Below are 27440 nucleotides of genomic sequence, written 5' to 3'. Positions count from 1 at the left end.
CAATTCAGAAATCAGATCCTACCTATTAGTGCTAAATTCTCTGACCACACTCGGTTGCTGAATGTCTGAAAGAGCAGCTAGCTGGTAAGAGTAGCTTTAACTTTACACTACAAGACTCTTCTCTGTCCTGGCACCGAGGTGGTGGAATGAACTTCCCCTAGAGGTCCGGACAGCTGAGTCACTGGTTATCTTCAAACGGCGAATGAAGACCTACTTATTCAGGAAACACTTCACTTCTACACTTCTTTCACTATCTTTTGCATATATATATATATATATATATATATATATATATATATATATATATATATATATATATATATATATATATGCATATGTACGTCGCTCTGGATAAGGGCGTCTGTCACATGCTGTAAATGTAAATGTAAACTTATAAAGTGTAAATTATACTTAGCTACATTCATATTTACTAACCCTGTAAATAATTTTCATGAAATATATATACGATGCTTAAAAGGAAAGAATTCGAGATTGATGTTCGGTAATTAAAAAAAAAAATCAACTTAATATAATGATTGAATTTTTTTTATTTATATCTTTGGTATATAAAGTTACAAAAGATTTTTTGATAAAAACATTAGAAAAGTGATGAAAGTTGATCATTGATAAAATTAAGACCGATACATCGGATTCTTTTCATCTATTCACGGCTCTTCCTAAAAAAAGAAACATAAAAAAAGACACCAATGAAATGTTACCACTTTATAAAAAATAAATAAATAAATATATTTAGGGTCATTCTACTGAATATTCTTAAATGCAAATCTAAATATTTTAGTATAGTAATCTAAATAGGCTTAGGATTAAAAATGTTTTGTGAAAAATTAGTTTGGCAAAAATAAAAATTAATTTCAGTTTCTAAAATTGTTATTTTAGCCTCAATAAGATGAGATCAGACCAGACATGTTGTATTGTGATTAAGTATGTTAAATGTGTGCTCACACTCGTCAATCAGGTCTTCCATGATGTCACTGGCGAGATCCCACAAGCTTAAGACTAGATTCTCTGCAGCAGATGTGCTTTGTATAAAATCCAAAAGCATCCTCATCTTCTCCTGTTCTGTCTTCTCTGCTCGCACTTTCGCTGCTTGTTCCCCGGTTAAATCGAGGTGATCAACGATTTCAGTGACGTTTTTTATTCGGCTGATTAACTGAACACGTTTATCCTTTAAAAACAGCAGATTCTCATCTGTAATTTAAAAAGGATTAAAAATGCTGGTTAAACACAGACGACAGCGGAGCACAAGATTGGTATTTTTGTGGGATTGAGTGGAGATACCTGTAATGTTCTCATTTCCAGTTCGAGAGTTGTCTATTTTATGGCTCTGTGCTGCAAAACAATAAAAAAATCAAATGTGAAGTTTATAGAAAACACACTGCTGAGAACAGAAGAAATGGTTAAATCACACACAGTTAGAGGGTGAAGCCAAGTGTAATCACAAACAGCTAGATAATAGAGCTAGGAGAAATCATACACAGCTAAAGGGTGGAGCTAAGGGGAATTATACACCATTAGAGAGTGGAGCTAGATGAAATCATACACAGCTAAAGGGTGGAGCTAAGGGGAATTATACACAGCTATACAGCGGAGCTAAGTGTAATCACAAACAGCTGGAGGGCAGAGCTATTAAGAATCATACACAATAGAGGGTGGAGCTGTTAAGAATCATACACAATAGAGGGTGGAGCTAGGAGGAATCGTACACAATAGAAGGCGGAGCTAGGAGGAATCATACACAATAGAGGGTGGGGCTAGGAGGAATCATACACAATAGAGGGTGGGGCTAGAGGGAATCATACACAATAGAGGGTGGAGCTAGGAGGAATCATACACAATAGAAGGTGGAGCTAGAAGGAATCATACACAATAGAGGGTGGGGCTAGAGGGAATCATACACAATAGAGGGTGGAGCTAGGAGGAATCATACACAATAGAGGATGGGGCTAGAAGGAATCATACACAATAGAAGGTGGAGCTAGGAGGAATCATACACCATAGAGGGTGGAGCTAGGAGGAATCATACACAATAGAGGGTGGGGCTAGAAGGAATCATACACAATAGAAGGTGGAGCTAGGAGGAATCATACACCATAGAGGGTGGAGCTAGGAGGAAGCATACACAATAGAAGGCGGCGCTAGAAGGAATCATACACAATAGAGGGTGGAGCTAGGAGGAATCATACACAATAGAGGGTGGAGCTAGGAGGAATCATACACAATAGAGGGTGGGGCTAGAAGGAATCATACACAATAGAAGGTGGAGCTAGGAGGAATCATACACAATAGAGGGTGGGGCTAGGAGGAATCATACACCATAGAGGGTGGAGCTAGGAGGAAGCATACACAATAGAAGGCGGCGCTAGAAGGAATCATACACAATAGAGGGTGGAGCTAGGAGGAATCATACACAATAGAGGGTGGAGCTAGGAGGAATCATACACAATAGAGGGTGGGGCTAGAAGGAATCATACACAATAGAAGGTGGAGCTAGGAGGAATCATACACAATAGAGGGTGGGGCTAGGAGGAATCAAACACAATAGAGGGTGGGGCTAGAGGGAATCATACACAATAAAGGGTGGAGCTAGGAGGAATCATACACAATAGAGGGTGGAGCTAGAAGGAATCATACACAATATAGGGTGGAGCTAGGAGGAATCATACACAATAGAAGGTGGAGCTAGAAGGAATCATACACAATAGAGGGTGGGGCTAGAGGGAATCATACACAATAGAGGGTGGAGCTAGGAAGAATCATACACAATAGAAGGTGAAGCTAGGAGGAATCATACACAATAGAAGGTGGAGCTAGAAGGAATCGAACACAATAGAGGGTGGGGCTAGAGGGAATCATACACAATAGAGGGTGGAGCTAGGAGGAATCATACACAATAGAGGATGGGGCTAGAAGGAATCGTACACAATAGAGGGTGGGGCTAGGAGGAATCATACACAATAGAGGGTGGAGCTAGAAGGAATCATACACAATAGAGGGTGGGGCTAAGAGGAATCATACACAATAGAGGGTGGAGCTAGAAGGAATCATACACAATAGAAGATGGAGCTAGGAGGAATCATACACAATAGAGGGTAGGGCTAGGAGGAATCATACACAATAGAGGGTGGGGCTAGAAGGAATCATACACAATAGAAGGTGGAGCTAGGAGGAATCATACACCATAGAGGGTGGAGCTAGGAGGAAGCATACACAATAGAAGGGGCGGCGCTAGAAAAAATCATACACAATAGAGGGTGGAGCTAGGAGGAATCATACACAATAGAGGGTGGAGCTAGAAGGAATCATACACGATAGAGGGTGGGGCTAGAAGGAATCATACACAATAGAAGGTGGAGCTAGGAGGAATCATACACAATAGAGGGTGGGGCTAGAAGGAATCATACACAATAGAGGGTGGGGCTAGGAGGAATCATACACAATAGAGGGTGGAGCTAGGAGGAATCATACACAATAGGTGGAGCTAGGAGGAATCATATACAATAGAGGGTGAAGCTAGGAGGAATCATACACAATTGAGGGTGGGGCTAGGAGGAATCACACACAATAGAGGGTGGAGCTAAGAGGAATCATACACAATAGAAGGTGGGGCTAGAAGGAATCGTACACAATAGAGGGTGGGGCTAGGAGGAATCGTACACAATAGAAGGTGGGGCTAGAAGGAATCATACACAATAGAAGGTGGAGCTAGGAGGAATCATACACCATAGAGGGTGGAGCTAGGAGGAAGCATACACAATAGAAGGCGGAGCTAGAAGGAATCATACACCATAGAGGGTGGAGCTAGGAGGAAGCATACACAATAGAAGGCGGCGCTAGAAGGAATCATACACAATAGAGGGTGGAGCTAGGAGGAATCATACACAATAGAGGGTGGAGCTAGGAGGAATCATACACGATAGAGGGTGGGGCTAGAAGGAATCATACACAATAGAAGGTGGAGCTAGGAGGAATCATACACAATAGAGGGTGGGGCTAGAAGGAATCATACACAATAGAAGGTGGAGCTAGGAGGAATCATACACTATAGAGGGTGGAGCTAGGAGGAAGCATACACAATAGAAGGCGGCGCTAGAAAAAATCATACACAATAGAGGGTGGAGCTAGGAGGAATCATACACAATAGAGGGTGGAGCTAGGAGGAATCATACACGATAGAGGGTGGGGCTAGAAGGAATCATACACAATAGAAGGTGGAGCTAGGAGGAATCACACACAATAGAGGGTGGAGCTAGGAGGAATCATACACAATAGAAGGTGGGGCTAGGAGGAATCATACACAATAGAAGGTGGGGCTAGAAGGAATCGTACACAATAGAGGGTGGGGCTAGGAGGAATCATACACAATAGAGGGTGGAGCTAGAAGGAATCATACACAATAGAGGGTGGGGCTAGGAGGAATCATACACAATAGAGGGTGGAGCTAGGAGGAATCATACACAATAGAAGGTGGAGCTAGGAGGAATCATACACAATAGAGGGTGGGGCTAGAGGGAATCATACACAATAGAGGGTGGGGCTAGGAGGAATCGTACACAATAGAAGGTGGAGCTAGGAGGAATCGTACACAATAGAGGGTGGAGCTAGGAGGAATCATACACAATAGAGGGTGGGGCTAGGAGGAATCATACACAATAGAGGGTGGGGCTAGGAGGAATCATACACAATAGAGGGTGGGGCTAGAAGGAATCATACACAAACGATGGTGGAGCTAGGAGGAATCATACACAATAGAGGGTGGGGCTAGGAGGAATCATACACAATAGAGGGTGGGGCTAGAGGGAATCATACACAATAAAGGGTGGAGCTAGGATTAATCATACACAATAGAGGGTGGGGCTAGAAGGAATCATACACAATAGAAGGTGGAGCTAGGAGGAATCATACACCATAGAGGGTGGAGCTAGGAGGAATCATACACAATAGAGGGTGGGGCTAGGAGGAATCATACACGATAGAGGGTGGGGCTAGGAGGAATCATACACAATAGAGGGTGGGGCTAGGAGGAATCATACACTATAGAGGGTAGGGCTAGGAGGAATCATACACAATAGAAGGTGGAGCTAGAAGGAATCATACACAATAGAGGGTGGGGCTAGGAGGAATCATACACAATAGAGGGTGGGGCTAGGAGGAATCATACACAATAGAGGGTGGGGCTAGGAGGAATCATACACAATAGAGGGTGGGGCTAGGAGGAATCATACACAATAGAGGGTGGGGCTAGGAGGAATCATACACAATAGAGGGTGGGGCTAGGAGGAATCATACACAATAGAGGGTGGGGCTAGGAGGAATGGAGCCAAATGCATGTTGGAATCATACGTAACTATAAAATGTTTTTTCCTAAATGATGATAGTGATGTTTATGATATGAAGGTGTAATATTTACCACACACTGCAGTATTGTTGCTCACTTCATCATTATTAAATCTAATCTGTCGTGCAGCTGAGGGCTGGTAGAAATCCCTCCTTCCAGACGTCTGAACTGTTATAACAGAAAACAATATTAGACCTAACAATAATGCCAGCAGATATTTTATTATAAGCTGTTATATGGTTTCTCTAACATGCTGTTAATATGCAGTACTGTTACATACATATTCTCAAATGACCATTTATACGTTTATGAAAGACTTAACTGACCCACTGGAACAGGAACATGAACAATATGCACCATGGGTTGAGCTGGAGCTGGAGCTGTTGATGGAGAAGGATATTTTATTAATCATGGCCAATAATACAGCTTATTAGCAGTAAGGCTACCACATCCCCATACGAATAGGAAACAAGGCCAAAATATGTGCTTGTAATGCTGTATTAAATCGTTTAATGCTTTTTTTTAAGCTGCCAATTCATCATAAACTCAGAAATAAGTTTCTTCTTTCAAAATGTATACACGAGTTTTATATCCAGAACTTATGACAATTAGAGTTAAAGAGAATAAATAAATTAGCATAATCAGGCAATCGTGTTTTACATGATCTTTATGTCACACACACAGATCTGTTTTGAGCAACTGAGCAATGTGACCTAAAGTTTATAGCAACCGCCGAAGGTGTCTTGATGGCCTGGACAATTCCCCTGATGCTCTAGCAGGGTTGTGTTATGTCTTGTGCCATGTGTGTGTGTGTGTTTGTGTTTTGAGACACACACACACATACACACACACAAATTATAGCCAGCTTACTGCCAATAAATCTTATTCTAAACCGAATAAAAGTGAAAACATTACCTGGATGTAAAAAAAATGTAAAGTGTAACCTACCCAGAGGATAAGCGGTAGAAAATGAATGAATGAACCTACCCAGTAATGTCCTCATTCTTTTTGCTTCATTCTGGCCTTGTGCTGCACAGAAATGATAGAAAACATGCCAACATCAAACTCCTGATTGAATAAACCTACAACAGTTAATTATATTTCATTTAAATTAATTCAAGGCATGAATTTTTTGACATGGTCTCAACATGCTCTTTTTTCTTTTTTTAATTCTTCTGAAATACCTGGATTGGGATTTTTTCTCTTCTGTCCCGCCCCTCCTTTCACTGAGCAAAGACTTGAAGTATTAATAAGACCCACTAAAAACAAAGAGTGTATATCTGGTCAAATTTCACACCATTTAACAATCAGAATCACATCTTTATGGCTATATTTATGTTCATTTATCTGTTAGACATGCAAAGCAAATGACAATTGAGATGAAGGTAGCAACAGTTGGAAGAGTTGTAACAGTAGTGCTAATAACAGCCAAGCATTCGGATAGTGGGAGTCGAATTCATAACCTTTTGATCCACGATCCAGAACCATAACTGCTGACATACTGGATGACCTCATCATCTAAACCCTGAGATTAAATCCTAGAAATAATCGCTTTTTTGGCCCCTGAGCATGACCCTTAGCACGTATCAGTTGTGCAAGGGTAAAACTTTGGATTGCACAGTTACACTTTTGGTATAAAAACACTGCAGTTGTTTTAAATTTAAATTATTAAGGAAAGAAATAAAAATTAATGAATAAATAAATTAAACAAACAAACAATAATAATAATAATAATAATAATAATAATAATAATAATAATAGTCTGTCTGTAGTTACACATCAAACTATAGAAAAAAATATATAAAATATTCAGTATCTAATGCTATCGAAACCAATGAAGAACCAGAAAAAATGATGGATATAGAGGAAAAGAAAACCCAACAAATTTCACCTGATCCTGTCAGACAAACAGACTGTTTGTATTTTTTGTTAAGATTCATTTTTATTGTATTCATACTTTATTACTAATTATTATATTTGCAACGTTATTGATCTTTACTACAGCAGACAGACAGACAGACACTAGTTTTACAGTATATACGAATCTTTATTAATAATTATTAATTAATTATTAGTAATTCATTACTTTAATACTCTGAGCACCAGCTTTAGGTGTCTTGTTTGTTGACTTCACTCCCACAGTTCAAGCATTAGAATTAAAGTTAAAAACACTAACAGAGTACAATGTGTGGAAAAAAAACCAACTTACATTATACATGTAACATGGCTTAATGAGTGAGTGAGTGAGTGAATGAGTGAGTGAGTGAGTGAGTGAGTGAGTAAATGAGTGAGTGAGTAAATGAGTGAGTGAGTGAGTGAGTAAATGAGTGAGTGAGTGAGTGAGAGTAAATTAGTGAATGAGCAAGTGAGTGAGCAAGTGAGTAAACAAGTGAGTGATTGAGTGAGTAAGTGAGAGAGTAAATGAGTAAGTGAGTGAGTGAGTGAGTAAGTAAATGAGTGAGTGGGTGAGTGAGTGAGAGAGTAAATGAGTGAGTGAGTGAGTGAGTGAGTGAGTGAGTGAGTGATCAAATGAGTGAGTGAGTGAGTGAGTGAGCAAGTGAGTGAGTGTAACTATACAAACATTTTATTTTTATCCTGCAGATGTTAATGCACATGTATATGATGTTAATACTGACTGTATATTTGATTAACTTATATAATATAAAAAGTACCTGTGTTTGGTTTTGTTTCCTGTTTAGAAGGTCCAGCTTTGTTTCCTTTAACTGCTGGAATGACAAAAGGAAGAGTGAAACAAAATAATCTGAATATATTTAAATAACATGCATCAGTCTTACGTTTCATGTTTACAATAAAATCAATCTGCAATATTGTGAGTGAGTGAGTAAATGAGTGAGTGAGAAAGTGAGTGAGTGAGTAAATGAGTGAGTGAGAAAGTGAGTGAGTGAGTAAATGAGTGAGTGAGTGAGTGAGTGAATGAGTGAGTAAATGAGTGAGTGAGTGAGTGAGTGAGTAAATGAGTAAGTGAGTGAGTGAGTGAGTGAGTGAGTAAATGAGTGAGTGAGTGAGTGAGTGAGTGAGTGAGTAAGTGAGTGAGTGAGTAAGTGAGTGAGTGAGTGAGTAAATGAGTGAGTAAATGAGTAAGTGAGTGAGTGAGTGAGTGAGTGAGTGAGTAAATGAGTGAGTGAGTGAGTAAATGAGTTAGTAAATGAGTAAGTGAGTGAGTGAGTGAGTGAGTGAGTAAATGAGTGAGTGAGTGAGTAAATGAGTGAGTAAATGAGTAAGTGAGTGAGTGAGTGAGTGAGTGAGTAAATGGGTGAGTGAGTAAATGAGTGAATGAGTGAGTGAGTGAGTGAGTGAGTAAATGAGTGAGTGAGTGAGTGAGTGAGTGAGTGAGTAAATGAGTGAGTGAGTGAGTGAGTGAGTGAGTGAGTGAGTGAGTAAATGAGTGAGTGAGTGAGTGAGTGAGTGAGTAAATGAGTAAGTGAGTGAGTGAGAGAGTAAATGGGTGAGTGAGTGAGTGAGTGAGTAAATGAGTGAGTGAGTGAGTGAGTAAATGAGTGAGTGAGTGAGTGAGTGAGTAAATGAGTGAGTGAGTAAATGAGTGAGTGAGTGAGTGAGTGAGTGAGTGAGTGAGTGAGAGAGTAAATGAGTGAGTGAGTGAGTGAGTGAGTGAGTGAGTGAGTGAGTGAGTGATCAAATGAGTGAGTGAGTGAGTGAGTGAGCAAGTGAGTGAGTGAGTGAGAGAGTAAATGAGTGAGTGAGTGAGTGAGTGAGTGAGAGAGTAAATGAGTGAGTGAGTGAGTGAGTGAGTAAGTGAGTAAATGAGTGAGTGAGTGAGTGAGTGAGTGAGTGAGTGAGCGAGTTTAACTATACAAACATTTTATTTTTATCCTGCAGATGTTAATGCACATGTATATGATGTTAATACTGACTGTATATTTGATTAACTTATATAATATAAAAAGTACCTGTGTTTGGTTTTGTTTCCTGTTTAGAAGGTCCAGCTTTGTTTCCTTTAACTGCTGGAATGACAAAAGGAAGAGTGAAACAAAATAATCTGAATATATTTAAATAACACGCATCAGTCTTACGTTTCATGTTTACAATAAAATCAATCTGCAATATTGTGAGTGAGTGAGTAAATGAGTGAGTGAGAAAGTGAGTGAGTGAGTAAATGAGTGAGTGAGAAAGTGATTGAGTGAGTAAATGAGTGAGTGAGTGAGTGAGTGAGTGAGTGAGTGAGTGAGTGAATGAGTGAGTAAATGAGTGAGTGAGTGAGTGAGTGAGTGAGTGAGTAAATGAGTGAGTGAGTGAGTGAGTGAGTGAGTGAGTAAATGAGTGAGTGAGTGAGTGAGTGAGTGAGTGAGTGAGTGAGTGAGTAAATGAGTGAGTGAGTGAGTGAGTAAATGAGTGAGTGAGTGAGTGTGTGAGTGAGTAAATGGGTGAGTTAGTATTAATGAGTGAATGAGTGATGATTGAGTGAGTGGTAGTAAATGAATGAGTGAGTGAGTGAGCAAGTGAGTAAACAAGTGAGTGATTGAGTGAGTGAGTGAGTGAGTGAGTGAGTTATTGAGTGAGTGAGTGAGTGAGTGAGTGAGTAAATGAGTGAGTGAGTGAGTGAGTGAGTGAGTGAGTAAATGAGTGAGTGAGTGAGTGAGTAAATGAGTGAGTGAGTGAGTGAGTGAGTAAATGAGTGAGTGAGTAAATGAGTGAGTGAGTGAGTGAGTGAGTGAGTGAGTGAGTGAGTGAGAGAGTAAATGAGTGAGTGAGTGAGTGAGTGAGTGAGTGAGTGAGTGAGTGAGTGAGTGAGTGAGTGAGTGATCAAATGAGTGAGTGAGTGAGTGAGTGAGCAAGTGAGTGAGTGTAACTATACAAACATTTTATTTTTATCCTGCAGATGTTAATGCACATGTATATGATGTTAATACTGACTGTATATTTGATTAACTTATATAATATAAAAAGTACCTGTGTTTGGTTTTGTTTCCTGTTTAGAAGGTCCAGCTTTGTTTCCTTTAACTGCTGGAATGACAAAAGGAAGAGTGAAACAAAATAATCTGAATATATTTAAATAACATGCATCAGTCTTACGTTTCATGTTTACAATAAAATCAATCTGCAATATTGAACATTATACATTAAAACGGTATAAATGAGTGAGTGAGTGTGTGAGTGAGTGAGTGAGTGAGAGTGTTATGCTAGGATAATGTAAAAGTTAGTGATTTTTGCTTAATAGATTATTAGATTTAATCACATTTTGTTTTATTTGTTTGTGTTTTTAAAGAAAAATATCAACTTGGTCTCAAGTTTCAATATAAGAAAAAATGTATTGTTCCATCTGTACAGCAATCAGACAGTCTGACTGGCAGACAGACAGACAGACAGACAGGCAGACAGACAGACAGACAGACAGACAGACAGACAGACAGACAGAACAGTGGTTCTTTTTATATATTTTTAATATTCACTTTAATATTCTGACCTGCATCAGCTTTGAGTTTCTTGCTTGTTGACTTCATCCCTACAATTCAAACATTACAAATAACGTTAAAATCACTGAGAGCAATATGTGAAAAAAACACCTCAGAAAGAATCAAATCACAATATTCATGACTGAATGAATGAACACTCCGCAGGTAAGGGAGTGAGTGTGTGAGTGAATGAGTAAATGAATAAATGAATGATTTGTAGGATTATGGATTCATGTATTCATTCATTCACTGGGAAGTATTTATAGAGTGTAATTAGACCTGGGTTTGGACTTGTTTTCTTTTTGATAGGTGCAAGTTTGTTTCCTTTAACTGCTGGAACGATAGTATATATATATATATATTCATTCATCTTCTACCGCTTATCCGAACTTCTCAGGTCACGGGGAGCCTGTGCCTATCTCAAGCGTCATCGGGCATCGAGGCAGGATACACCCTGGACGGAGTGCCAACCCATCACAGGGCACACACACACTCTCAAATCACTCTCAAATACCCGCCTTACATTTTGCCGTCCTCATAATGCACCAGTGGTCCAGGCAAAATAAATAAATAAATAAATAAATAAATAGAAAAATACCAACCTGTATTCTTCTTCACTTTCTTTTTATGAGCTGCTGCTTTTGCTCCAGCTGTGTTATCAAAGAATGAAGGGATTACAAATGTATAGCTACAGTCCTTTTAAAAGTGGCAGGTTTTAAAGCAGTTTTGATACTGAAATCCATCACTGAGACATACTGACCTTTATTAGCTTTCGCTTTCTTTTTTGAAGGTTTTTTTTTTTTTGCTGGAGCTGTGTGAGTGAAGAATTCAGGCAATTAAACCCAGGCATTTATGAGTGTAAGTTTTTTTAAGTAGACTTGAATTGAAACTAATCTTTTTACACATAGGAACAACAAATAGGAATTATTAAGATGCAAAAATACAGTTATACAGTGTCAGGAACTGGAACAATTCCCTGTTAAACCACCAGAGGGTGCTGCAGGTGTATTGCTTTAAACTTGTTGAATGTTTGCAATTACTCCTAATATGTTGCCTTATTTATACTGTAACTGTCCTTTGGTGTCTGTCTTTGTCGAGTCTTTGTTCATCTGTGCGTTCGGTTGCTTGGTTTGTATTATGTTTATTTATTAAAGTTGTGTTTTCCTCATCTTTTCTTTGTTGTTTTATGTGAACTGATTGTTAACACTGTTTCCGTTATTTTTCCTTGTTAATAAACCGTGTTTTTTTTTTATCCCTGCATTTGGGTCGGGTTTTTATCATGGCTTTGGTACCTGCCGTTCTTAACAGTGCTTTTATTCTCAGTGACATTTTTACCCAAAGTGCTGCACAAACTAATAGTACAAATAAATGAAGATTAATGTTAGACTATATAAATAACTAAGTTTAATGGATCATTAAAATAAACTAAGCTTAACGGATCATTATAATAAATAACTCTTTTTTCTGTTTTTTTTCTTCCTGTGTTATTTAGCATTCTGTTTCTCATTTACTCATTTATTCTGCCATTGTTCTCATGTTTCAGTGTTGTGATTTGATCTCAGATCTGAAAGTCTACAATCCAAATCTTTCAGAAGCACATTTTTTAAAAGCAGATCCTTTTGTTATGATTCCCAAAAAATTGGCAAACAATAGAAAAGTGTTGTTAACTCTGGCATTACTAATCTAAAAATAAAATAAAAGTTGCTGCAAATTTTCAGGATTTGTCAGGATGTTAATGAAGAATTTAAAATAATACGGAAGGGTGTAAAGGTTTTTTTTTTTTTTTTTAGAAAAATATTGTAATCTTCTCACCTTTACCTTTACCAGACTTTTTTGGAGGCATATTTTGATTTCTGCAAGAACAAAAAAAGTGTTAAATAAATAATCATTTGTACCATTCCTGGCAACCACAACTCAGCCTAAAAACATTAGCAAGATTCACATTTTTCAACATCTAATAATTAGATTATTATAATTAGATAATTAGGTGCATTAATTAGGACACACACTGCAGTGAAGACTTTTTTATTCTGTTTGCTAATTTTTACTTGTGGCAATAAATTTAACTTTTTTTTAATTATTATTCATTAGTATCATGTTATTATCAGTATATTACATTTATACTGTTTCATAACAAAAAAGCAGAGAAAGGAAGGAAGACACTTGTATAACGTATAAATTACACCGCATTGCATCACCCGAATTTAATGTGTTTTATTATAACACATCACAATCATTTCCTTATAACAGTGCAATGTACCATGTTTATAAACTTAGTACTGAACACGTTGTTATCCTTTTAGTTACACTGAATGTTAGTTTCTGAGTCAATCCCTCACCATCCTGTCTGTATTTCCTGCAGTTGTTCACAGTTAAACAGACTCGTCTCCATACAGAGAAACTCTACAGTGTAATATCTCACCCTGTGCTGGGAATCTTACTGACCGTTACAGAGCATTCACACTGGATTAGAAATACATGAATATAAACCATAAAGCCATAACCAGGGTCTGAGTCACTGTTACAGAAAATGAATTAACATCTTGTGATCAATAGAATCTACAATTTAACAGCATAAAAACACTAAGCTGTTAGAGCTGGATTTGTAGAGTTTGTGCTCTTTTACATGGATGTGAGAAAGGATGTGTGTGAACTGTGATACAGCGAATACTGTTAAGAGAAGCTAACTGTAACAGCACTGAGACTTACACACACCCGTATTATTTCCTGTCCACATAATAATGAACTGCAATGAATACAGACATGAGTACAACTGTGTGTGTGTGTGTGTGTGTGTGTGTGTGTGTGTGTGTGTGTGTGTGTGTGTGTGTGTGTTTGTGCGTGTGTGTGTGTGTGTGTGTGTGTGTGTGTGTGCATGTGTGTGCGTGTGTGTGTGTGCGTGTGTGTGTGTGTGTGCGTGTGTGCGTGTATGTAAATGTGTGTTTGTGTGTGTGTGTGTGCGTGTATGTGTGTGTGTGTGTGTGTGTGTATGTGTGTGTGTGTGCGTGTATGTGCGTGTGTGTGCACGTGTGTGCCCGCGCGCGTGTGTGTGCATGTGTGTGTGTGCAAGTGCATGTGCAAGTGTGTGTGTGTGCGTGCATGTGTGCGTGCATGTGTGTGTACAGTAAGTGCATGTGTGCGTGTGTGTGTGTGTGTAAGTGCATGTGTGTAAGTGCATGTGTAAGTGTGTGTGTGTTTGTGTGTGTGTGTACGTGCATGTGTAAGTGTGTGTGTGAGTGTGTGTGTTTCCCCTGTGCAGTGCCCATTCCCCAGACATTTTGGCTACAGATCTGTTCAGATGCTCCACACCTCTGATGTAAATCATAATAGCACGGCTACATCAGCTCTCGCACCTTCTCCGAACTCTCAATTCTTGACTGAAGACATTCCTCATGATGATTAAACATAGATTTACTTTGAAATTTTGTCATTTCTAATTCTGAATTTTTATATTTCTCTAAAGCTGCTTTAAAACAATTGTTTAAAAAAACACAATATACAAATAAAACTATAAGAATGAACTACATATAGAAATATTTCTGCATAAATGACTCAAAACATTTTAGAGATGGTTTTTCAGCACGATGAGAAGCAATAACTCTTTCTCTGAAGGCCTCAGAAATCTCCCCTGTTTGTGCCATGATCCACTAACACAAATGTCATGAATATCAGATTTTAATATCTGACTAATTGTCATCGCATTAATTGAAAACAGATGGACTCAAATTTGTACTTCAAATTAAATACTAATCCTAGAGGATCACATACTTTTGCCACTCACATATATAATAAAAATATGTCTGATTTTGTTTGACTGGGTTCACTTTGTCTTCTTTAAGAATTTGTGTGAAAATCTGAGGATGTTTCGAGTCATATTCATATATAAATGTAGACATTTCTAAAGTCTTCACAAACCTCTAAGCGACACTGTATAAAGCAGCAATCCAGCAGTCCACCTACTGTAGCGGTAAACTGGAACCTGTCCCTATGTTTAAAACTATTGAGGCAAAATTTCAAACTACTTAAGCGCTGTAAATTAAGTGTGTGATAGGAAAATATGTGTAGACATAAAGGGGAGAACTTGGGTGTGAGTTTCAAACCCTCTCGTCAGAAAAATAAAAATCTGGCAGCACAGTGACTTGAGTAACGGAAAGACACAAGTCTACACAAGTCTACACAAGTCTACACAAGTCTACATTCACCATCCTGGAGAAAATTGTAGCCAGACAGGGTTAAATCTGCAACCATCTGCACATACGCAAGTACGCCATTTTGGCAGATGTTCTTATTCACAGCGAGGTACAGATGTGGTTTGACATTTCTACCAATATATACTATAATATACTGTATGGACACTGGTTTGTGGAGCTACTGTACTTATACCACACGTCTAAAAGTCCGAACTCTAAAGATATCAGGAAGAGGAAGTTCGTTCCACCACCTCGCTGTCAGAACAGAGAAGAGTACTGATGAGAACCTTCCTTGTACCCTGAGAGATGGTGGGAGCAGTGGAGCAGTGCTAGAAGATCTGAGTGCAGTGTGAGGAGGAGAAGAGAAGAGCTTTGTGGTGAGATGCTGCTGGGTCATTTTTGGCTTTGGAGTCAAGCATCAGTGTATTGAATCTGATCCAGGAAGCAACTGGTGCTGTGTGAGAACTTAAAGTATCCGACATACTGTAGTTTATTAACTAACAAATGACGTCACTGACTAACTAAGAGAGACAGCACACAAATGTAAACATGTAACAGAAGGTTAAAACACACACAGAGCTAGAAAAAGGTATAAAAAACACCGCTACTTACTGGTTTTATAGTGAATGTGACGTGTAAAAAAGTGTTTGTTCTGCTGTTAATAAGCGTCAGAAACGAAAGTGGCGTTCTGCGCATGCGCGTAACTGCAGGTAACGAACGCATTATCACTCAGGAAGACAATAAAAACAACAGGCATAAAATAGTCTCCTTTTCTCTTATAGTCAACTGTGTAGAGTCGAATACTTTAGGGAATAAACATATTATTATAGAAACATATTAAACACATCACATAATAAATAAACGGGTTAATTACGTAAGTCCATAATAATGACTCGTTATAGCTAAAATATACACTAGCTGTAACGTGTTCATTACAATACTTTAGAACGTCAGAGTTTTTGTTTTAAGTGTGTTAAGTGTGTACAGGACTTTAACACACAGTTATTATTGAACACGTGTGCGCATGCGTGGAGTTTGTCACAACCACAACAATAATACAGCATCTTATTTGAACTTAACCGCCGTTTGAAGTTGTGCGCATGCGCAGTATCAGTTTACATACAGCATGTTACAGTCCTCTTTAAACTTTAATCTGTTTCTTCTTGAGTTTCTTTTCTTGTCATCTTTACATAACTGCATTTTTAATTGTCTATTTTATTCTCCTGAAGATAAACAGAACAGATAACTGATGAAACAGACAGAACCCCATAATAAGTTGTCTATTTGTTCAGATATACAATAGTATTGTGTTTATTGTATGTTTTAATCGAGTGCAATAATATTGTATGTTTTAATTGAATTATTTTGCAGGTGCAGAACTGAAATATGCCACGACACGTTTCTAGAGGTTTGAATATGTTTACGCTTTTAATTCAGAAAACAAACTGAATTTACTTTAATATGTACTGAAAAATTAGGTAAACAAATTTGTATATTTAAACATATTAATGTATGTTAGTGAGTTTTTGTATGTATTTGTGTAGCTTTTGTTTATACAGTATGTGTGTTTTGTAGCTTTTGTTTGTACAGTATGTGTGTTTGTGTAGCTTTTGTTTGTGTGTGTTTGTGTAGCTTTTGTTCGCATGTGTAGCTTTTGTTTGTACAGTATGTGTGTTTGTGTAGCTTTTGTTTGTATGTGTGTTTGTGTAGCTTTTGTTTGTGTGTTTGTGTAGCTTTTGTTCGCATGTGTAGCTTTTGTTTGTACAGTATATGTGTTTGTGTAGCTTTTGTTTGTATGTGTGTTTGTGTAGCTTTTGTTTGTATGTGTGTTTGTGTAGCTTTTGTTTGTATGTGTGTTTGTGTAGCTTTTGTTTGTATGTGTGTTTGTGTAGCTTTTGTTTCTATGTGTGTTTGTGTAGCTTTTGTTTCTATGTGTGTTTGTGTAGCTTTTGTTTGCATGTGTGTTTGTGTAGCTTTTGTTTGTATGTGTGTTTGTGTAGCTTTTGTTTGTATGTGTGTTTGTATAGACAGCTAGTTAGACATAAAATATTTATACATTAGTAGTTTTAGATTTTAGGATCAGATTTGAAAAGATGCCACCAAAAATTTATTTACTTATTTGTTTGTTTGTTTGTTTGTTTGTTTGTTTGTTTGTTATAATTTTTTTTATTTATTCAGTCAGAGCCCAAGTGCCTGCAAGAAGCAGAATGAGAACTAATACAGGTCAGTATTTATTTATATTTCCAAATATATATATATATATATATATATATATATATATATATATATATATATATATATATATATATATATATATATTGTGGTATCGTGTCATTTTTGTCCAAGGATTTGGTGGAAACAGACATCACACAACTAGAACACACTATAATCCAGGTCAGAAAACAGTTTTATTATGATGATTATTTTATGCTTTTACTTTTTCTTTCAGTAAATATGAATTCTTCCTCATTTACACTTGTGTTTAACATTATTTCCCAAGGTGTTAGAGGAAACTTCCATCACAACAATAGAACACGTAATCCAGGTCAGATTTTTATTTTTATTTTATTTTGTCCATAAATCTCAGCAGAATACTTATTTTACATTTATATATTCACAATATATTCATATATATTCACACACACACACACACACACACACACACACACACACACACACACACACACACACACACACATATATATATATATATATATATATATATATATATATATATATATATATATATATATATATATATATATATGCTAGTGTGTGTGTGTGTGTGTGTGTGTGTTATATAGATTATATGTACAGTATTATATGTATGTATATTTCAGATCTGTTACAAACAAAAGGAGAGAGTAACTTTTTTGAATGAGTAGATTACAGAAAATCATGATTCTTGCTCCCAGACCTGACATGTATAAAGTGCTGATTGTTGTAAAAAAAGATCCATATAAGAAATCCAAATTTCAGTTTTACAAAAAAATAAACAAACAAACAAATAAATAAACTAATAATAAATAAAATAAAAAAAGAGAATTAGAGTTTGGAGGTTTCCTTGGCTGATGTACTGTAGATATTTTTTTTTTGTTGTTTGTTTTTGTTTTTTTCTTAAAGAAAATGTATAGTTATATAAATCGCTTTAAATAAAAACGCACATATACAAAAAAACATTAATTGTTCATTAAGTTTCCTAAAAAAAAACTAAACTGCAACCTCCATGATGTCATGAGGACCGTGGAGACCTTCTCCTTTCACATAACCTCACACACGGATCGGACTATTGGACGAAGTAATAATGAATTTTATGTCGATCGCTGCTCCTATTAGTACTGTTATACCTATAGTATAATACCTATAGAGATATACCTATTTTCTTCTCATGTTTTGTCCAAGGATTAAGAGGAAATTCACATCACACAACAAGAACACACATTAATCCAGGTCAGAATCCAGGTTCTTTTGTTAGTTGTTAAATTCTTTTCCAATGTACACTTGCATGTTTTAATGCTATTTCCCAAGGTTTTAGAGGAAACTTCCATCACAACAGAAGAACAAATCCTAATCCAGGTCAGATTTCAGTTCCAATCTGTGCGCAATATATCATTTAATTGGATATTAAATAATTCAGTCTCTTGTGGGTTAAACAAGTAAACTGTGCTTTATTAAAAGCAGATATTTAGAATTAAGTGTAACACTGACATTGAATCCACAGTTGCCATATTTATACCTGCCCTTTCATGTCTGTCTATAGAGTGTCTATATAGTCTTAACGCTCCATTCGGATATTTTGCTCAGATCTGATTTTTTTTGGTTTGTCTGTTCACATTACCTTTTAAAATGTGGACTATATCAGATACCAAGTGTGAACCGTTTGCTGTTTCGAACTGACCCGCGTGCGCAATCGAACGATAACGACGACGTCACGCTAAAGTTAGCGAGGTTATGGAGGAAGTAAGCGTCTTCACGTTTCTTTCTAAATGTGTGTGTAACGGCAGCACAGAGACGCGGTGTTCTGAAAATTTTCGGATGTCGAGGGCAACTTTTGATTATTTGATCCATTTTGTAGGCGTGGTCACGTTTGTGTGTGTACTCGCCGGCGCATGATTGTGGCTAATGTCGATGAAGATTGACGTAAAAGTCGCATCAAATCCGCCTCGGGTGTTTACACTGCGGCCACACTGGAAAAAATCAGATTTGGGACTGATTCAGGACCACATATGGAAGTGGCCCAGATCTGATTTGAAAAAAATCAGATCCTGGCTAGATTTGAGTGTTCACACTACTCCTGAAGAAGTCTGATCTGATCACGTGACCCCAAAAAAAAATTCAGATTTCGGCCACTTTTACCTCCAGTGTGAACGGGGCTTAGGTCGAAATTGTATGTCGGAAGCTGCAGCGGCTCAGCACTGAAATGAGCAGAAATAAAACTTGTTTTGTTTAAATAAAAATACCGAGATACGACACACGGAACTGAAAATAAACGATACTCAGAAACTTGACCGAAATTATAAAAAAACTCGAACGATTAAAAAAAAAACACCATAGAAACAATCAGAGAGTAAAACAATAACTCGACCGGGACAGATACGAAAGGGCAGCTATAAATAAAGCAGCACATTTACTACTGATGATTAACCCCAGGTAACATGACCCCCCTCTGGTGGTCTGGTAAGGAATTGCCACAGTAGTTACTTTTGTATTAGCATAATACAGAACACTTTTTTTTCTCTCTCATTTATTTTCTCATGTTTCATCACTTCTGCTCAAGGTGTAAGAGGAAACCATCACAACCAGAGGACAAATCCTAATCCAGGTCTGACTTTCATTCCTTTTGTCATAAATCTGACTTTGATGTATATTTTACATTTATTTCTCCACTGAAATGTAGTTGAGTTGAAAATGTTTGCTAAGACCTGGCAACCCTGACTGTCCCTGAGATCTGTTTTTTAACCCGGTCTTGGAATTTTAAATCTTTCTCATGTTTCATCACTTCTGCTCAAGGTGTTAGAGGAAACCATCACAATCAGAGGACAAATCCTAATCCAGGTCTGACTTTCATTCCTTTTGTCATAAATCTGACTTGGATGTTCATTTTAAATGGTGCTTATACTGTACTGTACAATATGGTGCTTATAATGTATAATAAAGTCTCATAGCGTTGGGATTTCAAATCTTAAATATTACAAATAGTAACTTTTAAAATGAATACTGTAGATCACATAACATAGCGGTTCTTGCTCCTAAAATGTCTGAAGCACAAGAAATATTTGATTTCAGAATTTTTAATACCTTAATATTTTGTTTAGTGAATGCAGGCAGAGGAGGGTTACATCCACACCGAAGAGGGAATTCTAATCCAGGTACTGTACATACCAAACAAGCACATAGTGTCTACCAGCTCATTATATATATATATATATATATATATATATATATATATATATATATATATATATATATATATATATATAAAATTAATTTTTATTTTTATCCACAATTCTATTCTATTTTTATGCTAGAATAATACCGGACAGATGTGAAAAACCTTTCACTGCACGTTGTACTCTATATGTACTGTATGTGACAAATAAAATTAGATTTATATATTAACACATATCAAATATCATCTCACTTTTTTTTTTTTGTCCAAGGATTTAGAGGAAAAACACACCACACAAAAAGAACACATCCTAATTCAGGTTGGAAAACTTTTATTTGTTCATTTCTATTTTTTTTTTAATTATACATTATTCCACTGAAGACTCTCATCGACACTGACGTGGTTTAACATTACTGCTCAAGGTGTTAGAGGAAACGTCCCCCACAACCAGAGGACAAATCCTAATCCAGGTCAGATTAGCATCCCTTTTGTCCGTACATCTGAGTATGATGTACATCTTAAATGATGATTATATCTTTATGAACATTGTTGGTAAACTTACTGAAGGCTTGTCGTGATTACTTGAGTCTGTTTAGTAAGAAGGTTGTGTTTATTTCTATTAATAAAAAAACTCTTTAAAATAGTAATATTAATAAAATAATAATATAAATGTCAGGTACTTTTGGCACTATAAACGATTCCTGAAAGTACAGTATGTCAAACGGATTAGAGAAGAATATCTACGTCTAAGATCTGTTGGAAAAAGAAACGGATATTAAATGTACAAGGTAGAATCAGGTATGCAGCAGAAAGTGGAAATTAAAAATGTTAGAAAGAATAAAAATATATCTTATATAAAAATATATATATCTTCAATGCCCAACCTTTTTAGACTGATTTCAGATTTTTAGATCAAAGCGATCTCATAAAATTCAGGTTTTTGTAATTAGTGGATTAGAGAAGTTTATTATTTCAGATATTATGAACAAGTCCGGGGGGGGCACGGTGGCTTAGCGGTTAGCACGTTCGCATCATACCTCCAGGGTTGGGCGTTCGATTCCCACCTCCATCTTGTGTGTGTGGAGTTTGCATGTTCTCCCCGTGCCTCGGGGGTTTCCTCCGGGTACTCCGGTTTCCTCCCCCGGTCCAAAGACACGCATGGTAGGTTGATTGGCATCTCTGGAAAATTGTCCGTAGTGTGTGAGTGTGTGAGTGAATGAGAGTGTGTGTGTGCCCTGTGATGGGTTGGCACTCCGTCCAGGGTGTATCCTGCCTCGATGCCTGATGACGCCTGAGATAGGCACAGGCTCCCCGTGACTTTGGATAAGCGGTAGAAAATGAATGAATGAATGAATGAATGAATGAATAAACAAGTTTGTAATGTTTGCCTTCTTTATTGGTGCAGGACACAGACAGGTGCTGGACAAAAGGAGGGTCAATGTCCAGGGGGTCAAGAACCCAATGATACGTGGCGGGAAAACCGTATCAGGTCAGGTGATACTAAATATACCTAGAAAACCTAATTTGGGTCTTTGATCTATGGAAAATATCTCGTTCCATTTAGTATACATTAGTATACATACATCATTCCATACATTTTACTACATCAACATTTTATGTGTAGTGTGTGAATATATAAACCCTTGGGTGTTAAACAAAAACCCCCACAGAAATAGGCATACGCATAAAATAAAGAAATAAATAAACCTACAAAAATACGTTAGGCTGCATTAAAACATTAAGATAAACATGTGATTCGCCTGACAGCCAGATCTACAGTCCGAGTTGCTGTGGCAGGAAATGACTGACTTTCTCCCTCATTAAGTCATATTCAGTCACTACTTTAGCAATTACTGTTATTCTTTAACTCTGGCAGCTGTTATGTCACGTTTCCTCTTTTATGCCGTTCACGATCTTTAGATGCCAAAGTAACCTTCATCATCTCCAGGTTAAACGGACAGGTTAAAGCTTCACTGCTCTTTAATCTAAAAGGAACTTATTTGTTAACATTTCTCTTCACACAGTGCTGGAGTTGCTGAAACAGAAACTAAAAGCTGACACAGTGCTGACGGTCCGTCCCCGAGTCCAAAGGAGTGGAAGTGAGTGTGTGTGTGGATGTGTGTGTGTGTGTGGATGTGTCTGTGTGGATGTGTGTGTGGGTGTGTGTGTGGATGTGTGTGTGGATGTGTGTGTGGATGTGTGTGTGTGTGTGGATGTGTGTGTGTGTGTGGATGTGTGTGTGTTTGTTAAAAGATCTCCTCAGACACTTGTAGGAAACCTGCATCTGGAATCCTTGGAATATCTGAATCTCTCCTTCTGCAGACACTTTTGCCCACACACACAAACAAACACACAAAAACTCACACACACACACACATGCACACACACACAAACTCAAACACACACAAACTCAAACACACACACATGCACACACACAAACTCAAACACACACAAGCTCAAACACACACACATGCACACACACAAGCTCCAACACACACACATGCACACACACAAACTCACACACACACACAAACTCAAACACACACATGCACACACAAACTCAAACACACACACATGCACACACAAACTCACACACACACGCACACACACACACACACATCCACACACACATCCACACACACATGCACACACACAAACTCAAACACACATAAGCTCAAACACACACACATGTACACACACAAGCTCAAACACACACACATGCACACACACAAGCTCAAACACACACACATGCACACACACAAACTCACACACACACACACATGCACACACAAACTCACACACATGCACACACACAAGCTCAAACACACACACATGCACACACACAAGCTCAAACACACACACATGCACACACACAAGCTCAAACACACACACATGCACACACACAAACACACACACATTCACGCACACACACACACACACACATACACACAAACTCAAACACACACACATTTCCATCTCTCTCTCTCTCTCTCTCTTGCAAATTTGCAGGTTATATTTGTCACTACTTCTGATTGTTTCCGTATTTTCAGGCAAATGCATGACTGTTGCTAGCAGCTGTGTCTTATTGTGTTTTAACTCTCAGCTTTTCCCCCCAGGAGTTAGAGGAAACACAAGAAACACCCTTTCAGGTCAGAACATTTCTTTTCAATAAAAATCACAAAATCAGAGCATTGTAAGCTAATAGCTTGGTCCAGGTTTCCTCCGGGTACTCCGGTTTCCTCCCCCGGTCCAAAGACATGCATGGTAGGTTGATTGGCATCTCTGGAAAATTGTCTGTAGTGTGTGAGTGTGTGAGTGAATGAGAGTGTGTGTGTGCCCTGTGATGGGTTGGCACTCCGTCCAGGGTGTATCCTGCCTCGATGCCCGATGACGCCTGAGATAGGCACAGGCTCCCCGTGACCCGAGAAGTTCGGATAAGCGGTAGAAGATGAATGAATGAATGAATGAATGAATGAATGAATGAATGAAACTTAATACTGAAAAGGAGCTTGAAAATGGGTACACTGTTGCCCTCTGGAGGTCTGGTGAGAAAATATCACAGGAAGCTGTGAAACGTCTACAGAGCAATTCAGTTCCTGTGTTCTTTATGTTATGGCAGCTCTAAACAGCCGGTTTTCTTCTTTTGGGGAAGTTCTTAATACTTAAAAACAATTTCTAATGTCGAGATTTTTTTTTTCAGTGCTGACACAAGACTCATTTCATAAATGTTAAAACAACCTGTTCTTTGTATGAACAACTTAAACAATTACACATTTTTAATCTGTTCACGTCGAGCATCAAGTCCCTGTTTTACTATAGAACTAAGAAGACATTTTTATAAGCCTGTGATCTGTAGCTAGAACCATGGATTTATTTATTTATTTATTTATTTAAATCTAATGGCGAATTTTTCCTTTCTACTATTTTCTTTATGCAGTTCTGAACTTACTGAAACAGAAGCTGAAATCTAATCGAGTGCTGATGGTCCGTCCAAGAGTCCAACACATCCCACCTGCTGTGACTCTACATCCTGTTCCTGTGGGTCAGTTACTATTAAAGTGTTTCATACTCATGAAATTTCTCTCAATACGCTCACTTTTATGAAATCGTCACACTCGATGTTCAGTTACTACAGAACGATGACTCCAGGTGATATTATACAACACTAATACTAATAAAACAAATGCAATTTCCATTTAAATGCCATTTAAATCCATCACTGACTCAAAGACACTTAAATAAGTCGGCGTGTGAACGTTTTATTACATCTCCTTAAATATGGTTCTGCAGATACGCATCAGACTTTTGGAAATGCGGTTAACTCGTTAAATCTCATGTTAAAGGTGACATCAGACCTCGCTTCTTTAAGAAGTGAAATATTCTTAAGGCTATAATGCATTCATCTATTACAAAAAGCTGATGTTATTATTCCTATAATATTAGAAGATTCAGAACATTAATGCTCTCGTGTTGAAATAAGATTAAAGTTTGCTGCTTTATTTCGAGCTCACTTCTATACCTGGCCTATGTTTCTTACCAACTCTGCATTACTTATGAATAACAGCTTGCTATAAAGTGATATCCAGGTCATTCACATGGCATGGTTTGTTTCTATATCAGCAGCTCCTACAAACGCAAGAACAGTTTCATACCAACCGCGATATGGAGTGCATCATGACCACAGAGACAGGACTCCACAACCAGCCATTCACAACTCCGGCCAACAAGTGGCCTGTAACTCGGCAACCGCTGGTAAATATTATGTTTAATATTCAAGAATGCTTGAGGGCCTTGCTCAGTGGTAGCTTGGTGGACCTGAGATTCAAACTTACAACCTCCTGAATAGCAGTCCAACACCTTAAAGGCAGGGTATCCGGTTTCTGAGAAACGCTTCAGTGTGTGTGGAGTCGGGCCGAATAATAAACAAAAATCAAAACAGACGTGTAGCCAATGAGCAGAAAGGGGCGTGGCTTGTCGATATGGGCAGAGAGAGTGTTCAGTGCGCGTGTGTGATATCAGCAGGACGCGGTATTAACATCGACATGGAGGATAAATACAAAGAAAGAAAGAGAAGAAAGGCTTACGATAAGGACAAGAAGTAGGACGTGTTAATATAGGATCAGCTTTCCAGCGCTGGGGAGAACTGAAGGAGCAGGAAGTTGGCCACATATTCACAGGTTGGAGTTTCCCGAGTCAATAACTCCTGAGCTAAACGCTGTTACTACACAAATAACACCTCTTTTCTATCGTAGTAATGTAGAGAGGCAGCTACAACCGCGTTTTGTGTAGTAACAGCGTTTAGATCAGGAGTTATCGACTCGGGAAACTCCGACCTGTGAATATGTGGCCGACTTTACTTAAGACGCCGAGGCGCTTTTTTCCTTCTCGATAGGTGAGTAACGTTGGTTTTGCTTTGTTACACAGAACTAATATATGCCTTTGTCCTTTACATCATTATGCTTGTGTGGCATTTTTGCTTGTTTGTTTATCTACAATCGTATTGTTCTTCCCTTCAGCTATGATAAAGACACGTTTCATTCTGTTAGTCGCCTGGGTTACGTATGTATGTGTGGGCGGAGCTATCGATACAGGGGTGGGACCCGTTTGGGTTAGGGGCGTGTTTGTTTTGGTGATTTTATATGTCAACATTGGATTTCAAAAAATCGGAGACCCCACCTTTAACCACTAAGCCACCACCATCCATAATCAGTAACTGAAGCCTTCCCATGAACACCATCACGTTTTCTGTGATACACCGTGATGTATACGTGTAGAGACCAATAAAAATCAATGTTTGGGTACGGTGAACATTCTTCAGAGAAGCAACCAACTAATCAAGGGTAACTATAAAGGACCCAGACGGACCCATAGCTCAGATTGCGAAAGCTTCTGATTGGACGATGTGTACAAATCTCAGTGCCTTACCTTAGTAATTCTCTTGTGGACAACATCTAATAAGAAGACCTTCCCAGAAGAGTGGAGCAAAGTTGTAGTAACAGCAAAGATAGAACGTTCTCCATATTAACGGCCATGGTTTTGTAACGGGATGTTCAGCAAGCATATATTGATGTGAGGGTCAGGTGTCAGTGGTTTAGGGAAGAAAATGGATACTACAGAACTTCAATTCTTTACCATGGATTGTTCACGACAAGATATTATCGATGTTTGTTCGTAAATGAACTTTCTGTATGTCTTTATTATCTTTTTTTATAGCTCGGATCCAGAAGCTAGACAACACTCCAGCTGATAATGAGAATATTTCAGGTTGGTTTTTTTTTTAATGCTTCCATACAAACTAAAATCAACACATAATGCGCTCGAGTTTTCACCCATGTTTATCAACCCTTTTAGAAGTCAAAGACGAATACATGCTGTTTCTAAAGGACCAGCGAGCCGACTTAATCGATAAAGTTAAAAATGTAGTTAGAATAGTGGATTACCTTGAGCTATCCAATGAGAAAGCAGCAATCGTGCGAGCACAGCTGACCGACCAGGCCATGATGAGGAAACTTCTGGAGTTTACAACCAGCAGACGTGCTGCAGAGCTCCTGATTAATGTCTTGTGGGAACAAGCAGGTGATGTCATGGAAGATCTTATTGATGTTGAGGATGGAGATGATGCTGGAGATGATGCTGATGCTAGAGATGATGCTACAGATGATGCTACAGATGATTCTGGAGATGATGCTGATGCTAGAGATGATGCTGGAGTAATATATATTGTAAATGGATAAAGAAGATTTACTTTACAAGTAATTATCGTTTAATCACGTTTTGACCAGAGATACAGTAGATTGCCTTGGCTAATATTTATTGTAGTAAGACTGACTGATACCATGACTGACTAAGTGAATGTTTAATTATCGGTATTTTACCCAACTTCGTCATCTAATGACAATCTTGCAGCCTAATTACAACCGACAACTTTGTCTATGTAAGTTTTTTATTTAGCGGATTAAATTTATATGTTTTTATACCAATCCCATTGCTTAAATATTAAAAACAAATGAAAAGGAAAGTCCATTTGTAAGATTGTATGAATCAAGTAATAAATAAATCATGATAAATCCTTA

At 37.9% G+C, this 27440-nt stretch overlaps 2 protein-coding genes across 15 annotated transcripts; one reads left to right on the top strand and one right to left on the bottom strand.

Moving 5' to 3' along the window:
- Positions 1-528: 528 nt before the first annotated feature.
- On the bottom strand, positions 529-15656 carry LOC113637773. Its single transcript, XM_047814967.1, has 15 exons — positions 15591-15656; positions 12601-12641; positions 11549-11599; positions 11391-11438; positions 10800-10838; positions 10286-10339; positions 9286-9339; positions 8029-8082; positions 6541-6615; positions 6344-6385; positions 5683-5736; positions 5429-5524; positions 1300-1350; positions 964-1209; positions 529-677 (listed from the first exon to the last, which is right to left on the bottom strand). Coding segments are annotated over exons 2-15 (897 nt in total). The 5' UTR covers positions 12632-12641; positions 15591-15656; the 3' UTR covers positions 529-675.
- LOC113637772 (GATA zinc finger domain-containing protein 14-like) lies at positions 15034-27440 on the top strand. Of its 14 annotated transcripts, none has more exons than XM_047814956.1 (19): positions 15038-15355; positions 16350-16386; positions 17157-17201; positions 17325-17372; positions 17479-17523; positions 18381-18428; positions 18507-18554; positions 19756-19800; positions 19989-20033; positions 20294-20347; positions 20639-20686; positions 20790-20837; positions 21773-21856; positions 22392-22466; positions 23484-23516; positions 24305-24409; positions 24991-25119; positions 26581-26631; positions 26719-27440. In XM_047814956.1, the coding sequence occupies exons 2-19, from the start codon at positions 16365-16367 to the stop codon at positions 27099-27101; spliced, it is 1356 nt and encodes a 451-aa protein (XP_047670912.1). In that variant the 5' UTR covers positions 15038-15355; positions 16350-16364; the 3' UTR covers positions 27102-27440. The 14 variants fall into 14 exon arrangements, with proteins under 14 accessions (XP_047670920.1, XP_047670913.1, XP_047670918.1 ...); XM_047814954.1 differs by having other exon boundaries at positions 15041-15355; positions 24988-25119; XM_047814955.1 differs by lacking the exon at positions 15038-15355 and adding an exon at positions 16115-16253 and having other exon boundaries at positions 24988-25119.

The sequence above is a fragment of the Tachysurus fulvidraco genome, chromosome 6 (assembly GCF_022655615.1).
Source record: "Tachysurus fulvidraco isolate hzauxx_2018 chromosome 6, HZAU_PFXX_2.0, whole genome shotgun sequence".
Lineage (NCBI taxonomy): Eukaryota > Metazoa > Chordata > Actinopteri > Siluriformes > Bagridae > Tachysurus > Tachysurus fulvidraco.
The sequence above is the reverse complement of the archived record's forward strand: the minus strand, read 5'-3'. Positions and strand labels throughout refer to the sequence as shown.

Bases quoted from the DNA above. Each gene is read 5' to 3' on its own strand.
- LOC113637773 (XM_047814967.1), bottom strand. From the start codon at position 12,631: ATGCCTCCAAAAAAGTCTGGTAAAGGTAAAG. The intron at 6,616-8,028 runs GTACTTTTTATA...CTTTGTTTTTAG, and splicing joins GGAAACAAAACCAAACACAG to TGGGTCTTATTAATACTTCA. The intron at 5,737-6,343 runs GTAGGTTCATTC...CTCCATCAACAG, and splicing joins AAGAATGAGGACATTACTGG to CTCCAGCTCCAGCTCAACCC.
- LOC113637772 (XM_047814954.1), top strand. From the start codon at position 16,365: ATGCCACGACACGTTTCTAGAG. The intron at 18,555-19,755 runs GTCAGATTTCAG...CTTCTGCTCAAG, and splicing joins AAGAACAAATCCTAATCCAG to GTGTAAGAGGAAACCATCAC. The intron at 23,517-24,304 runs GTCAGAACATTT...TTCTTTATGCAG, and splicing joins CACAAGAAACACCCTTTCAG to TTCTGAACTTACTGAAACAG.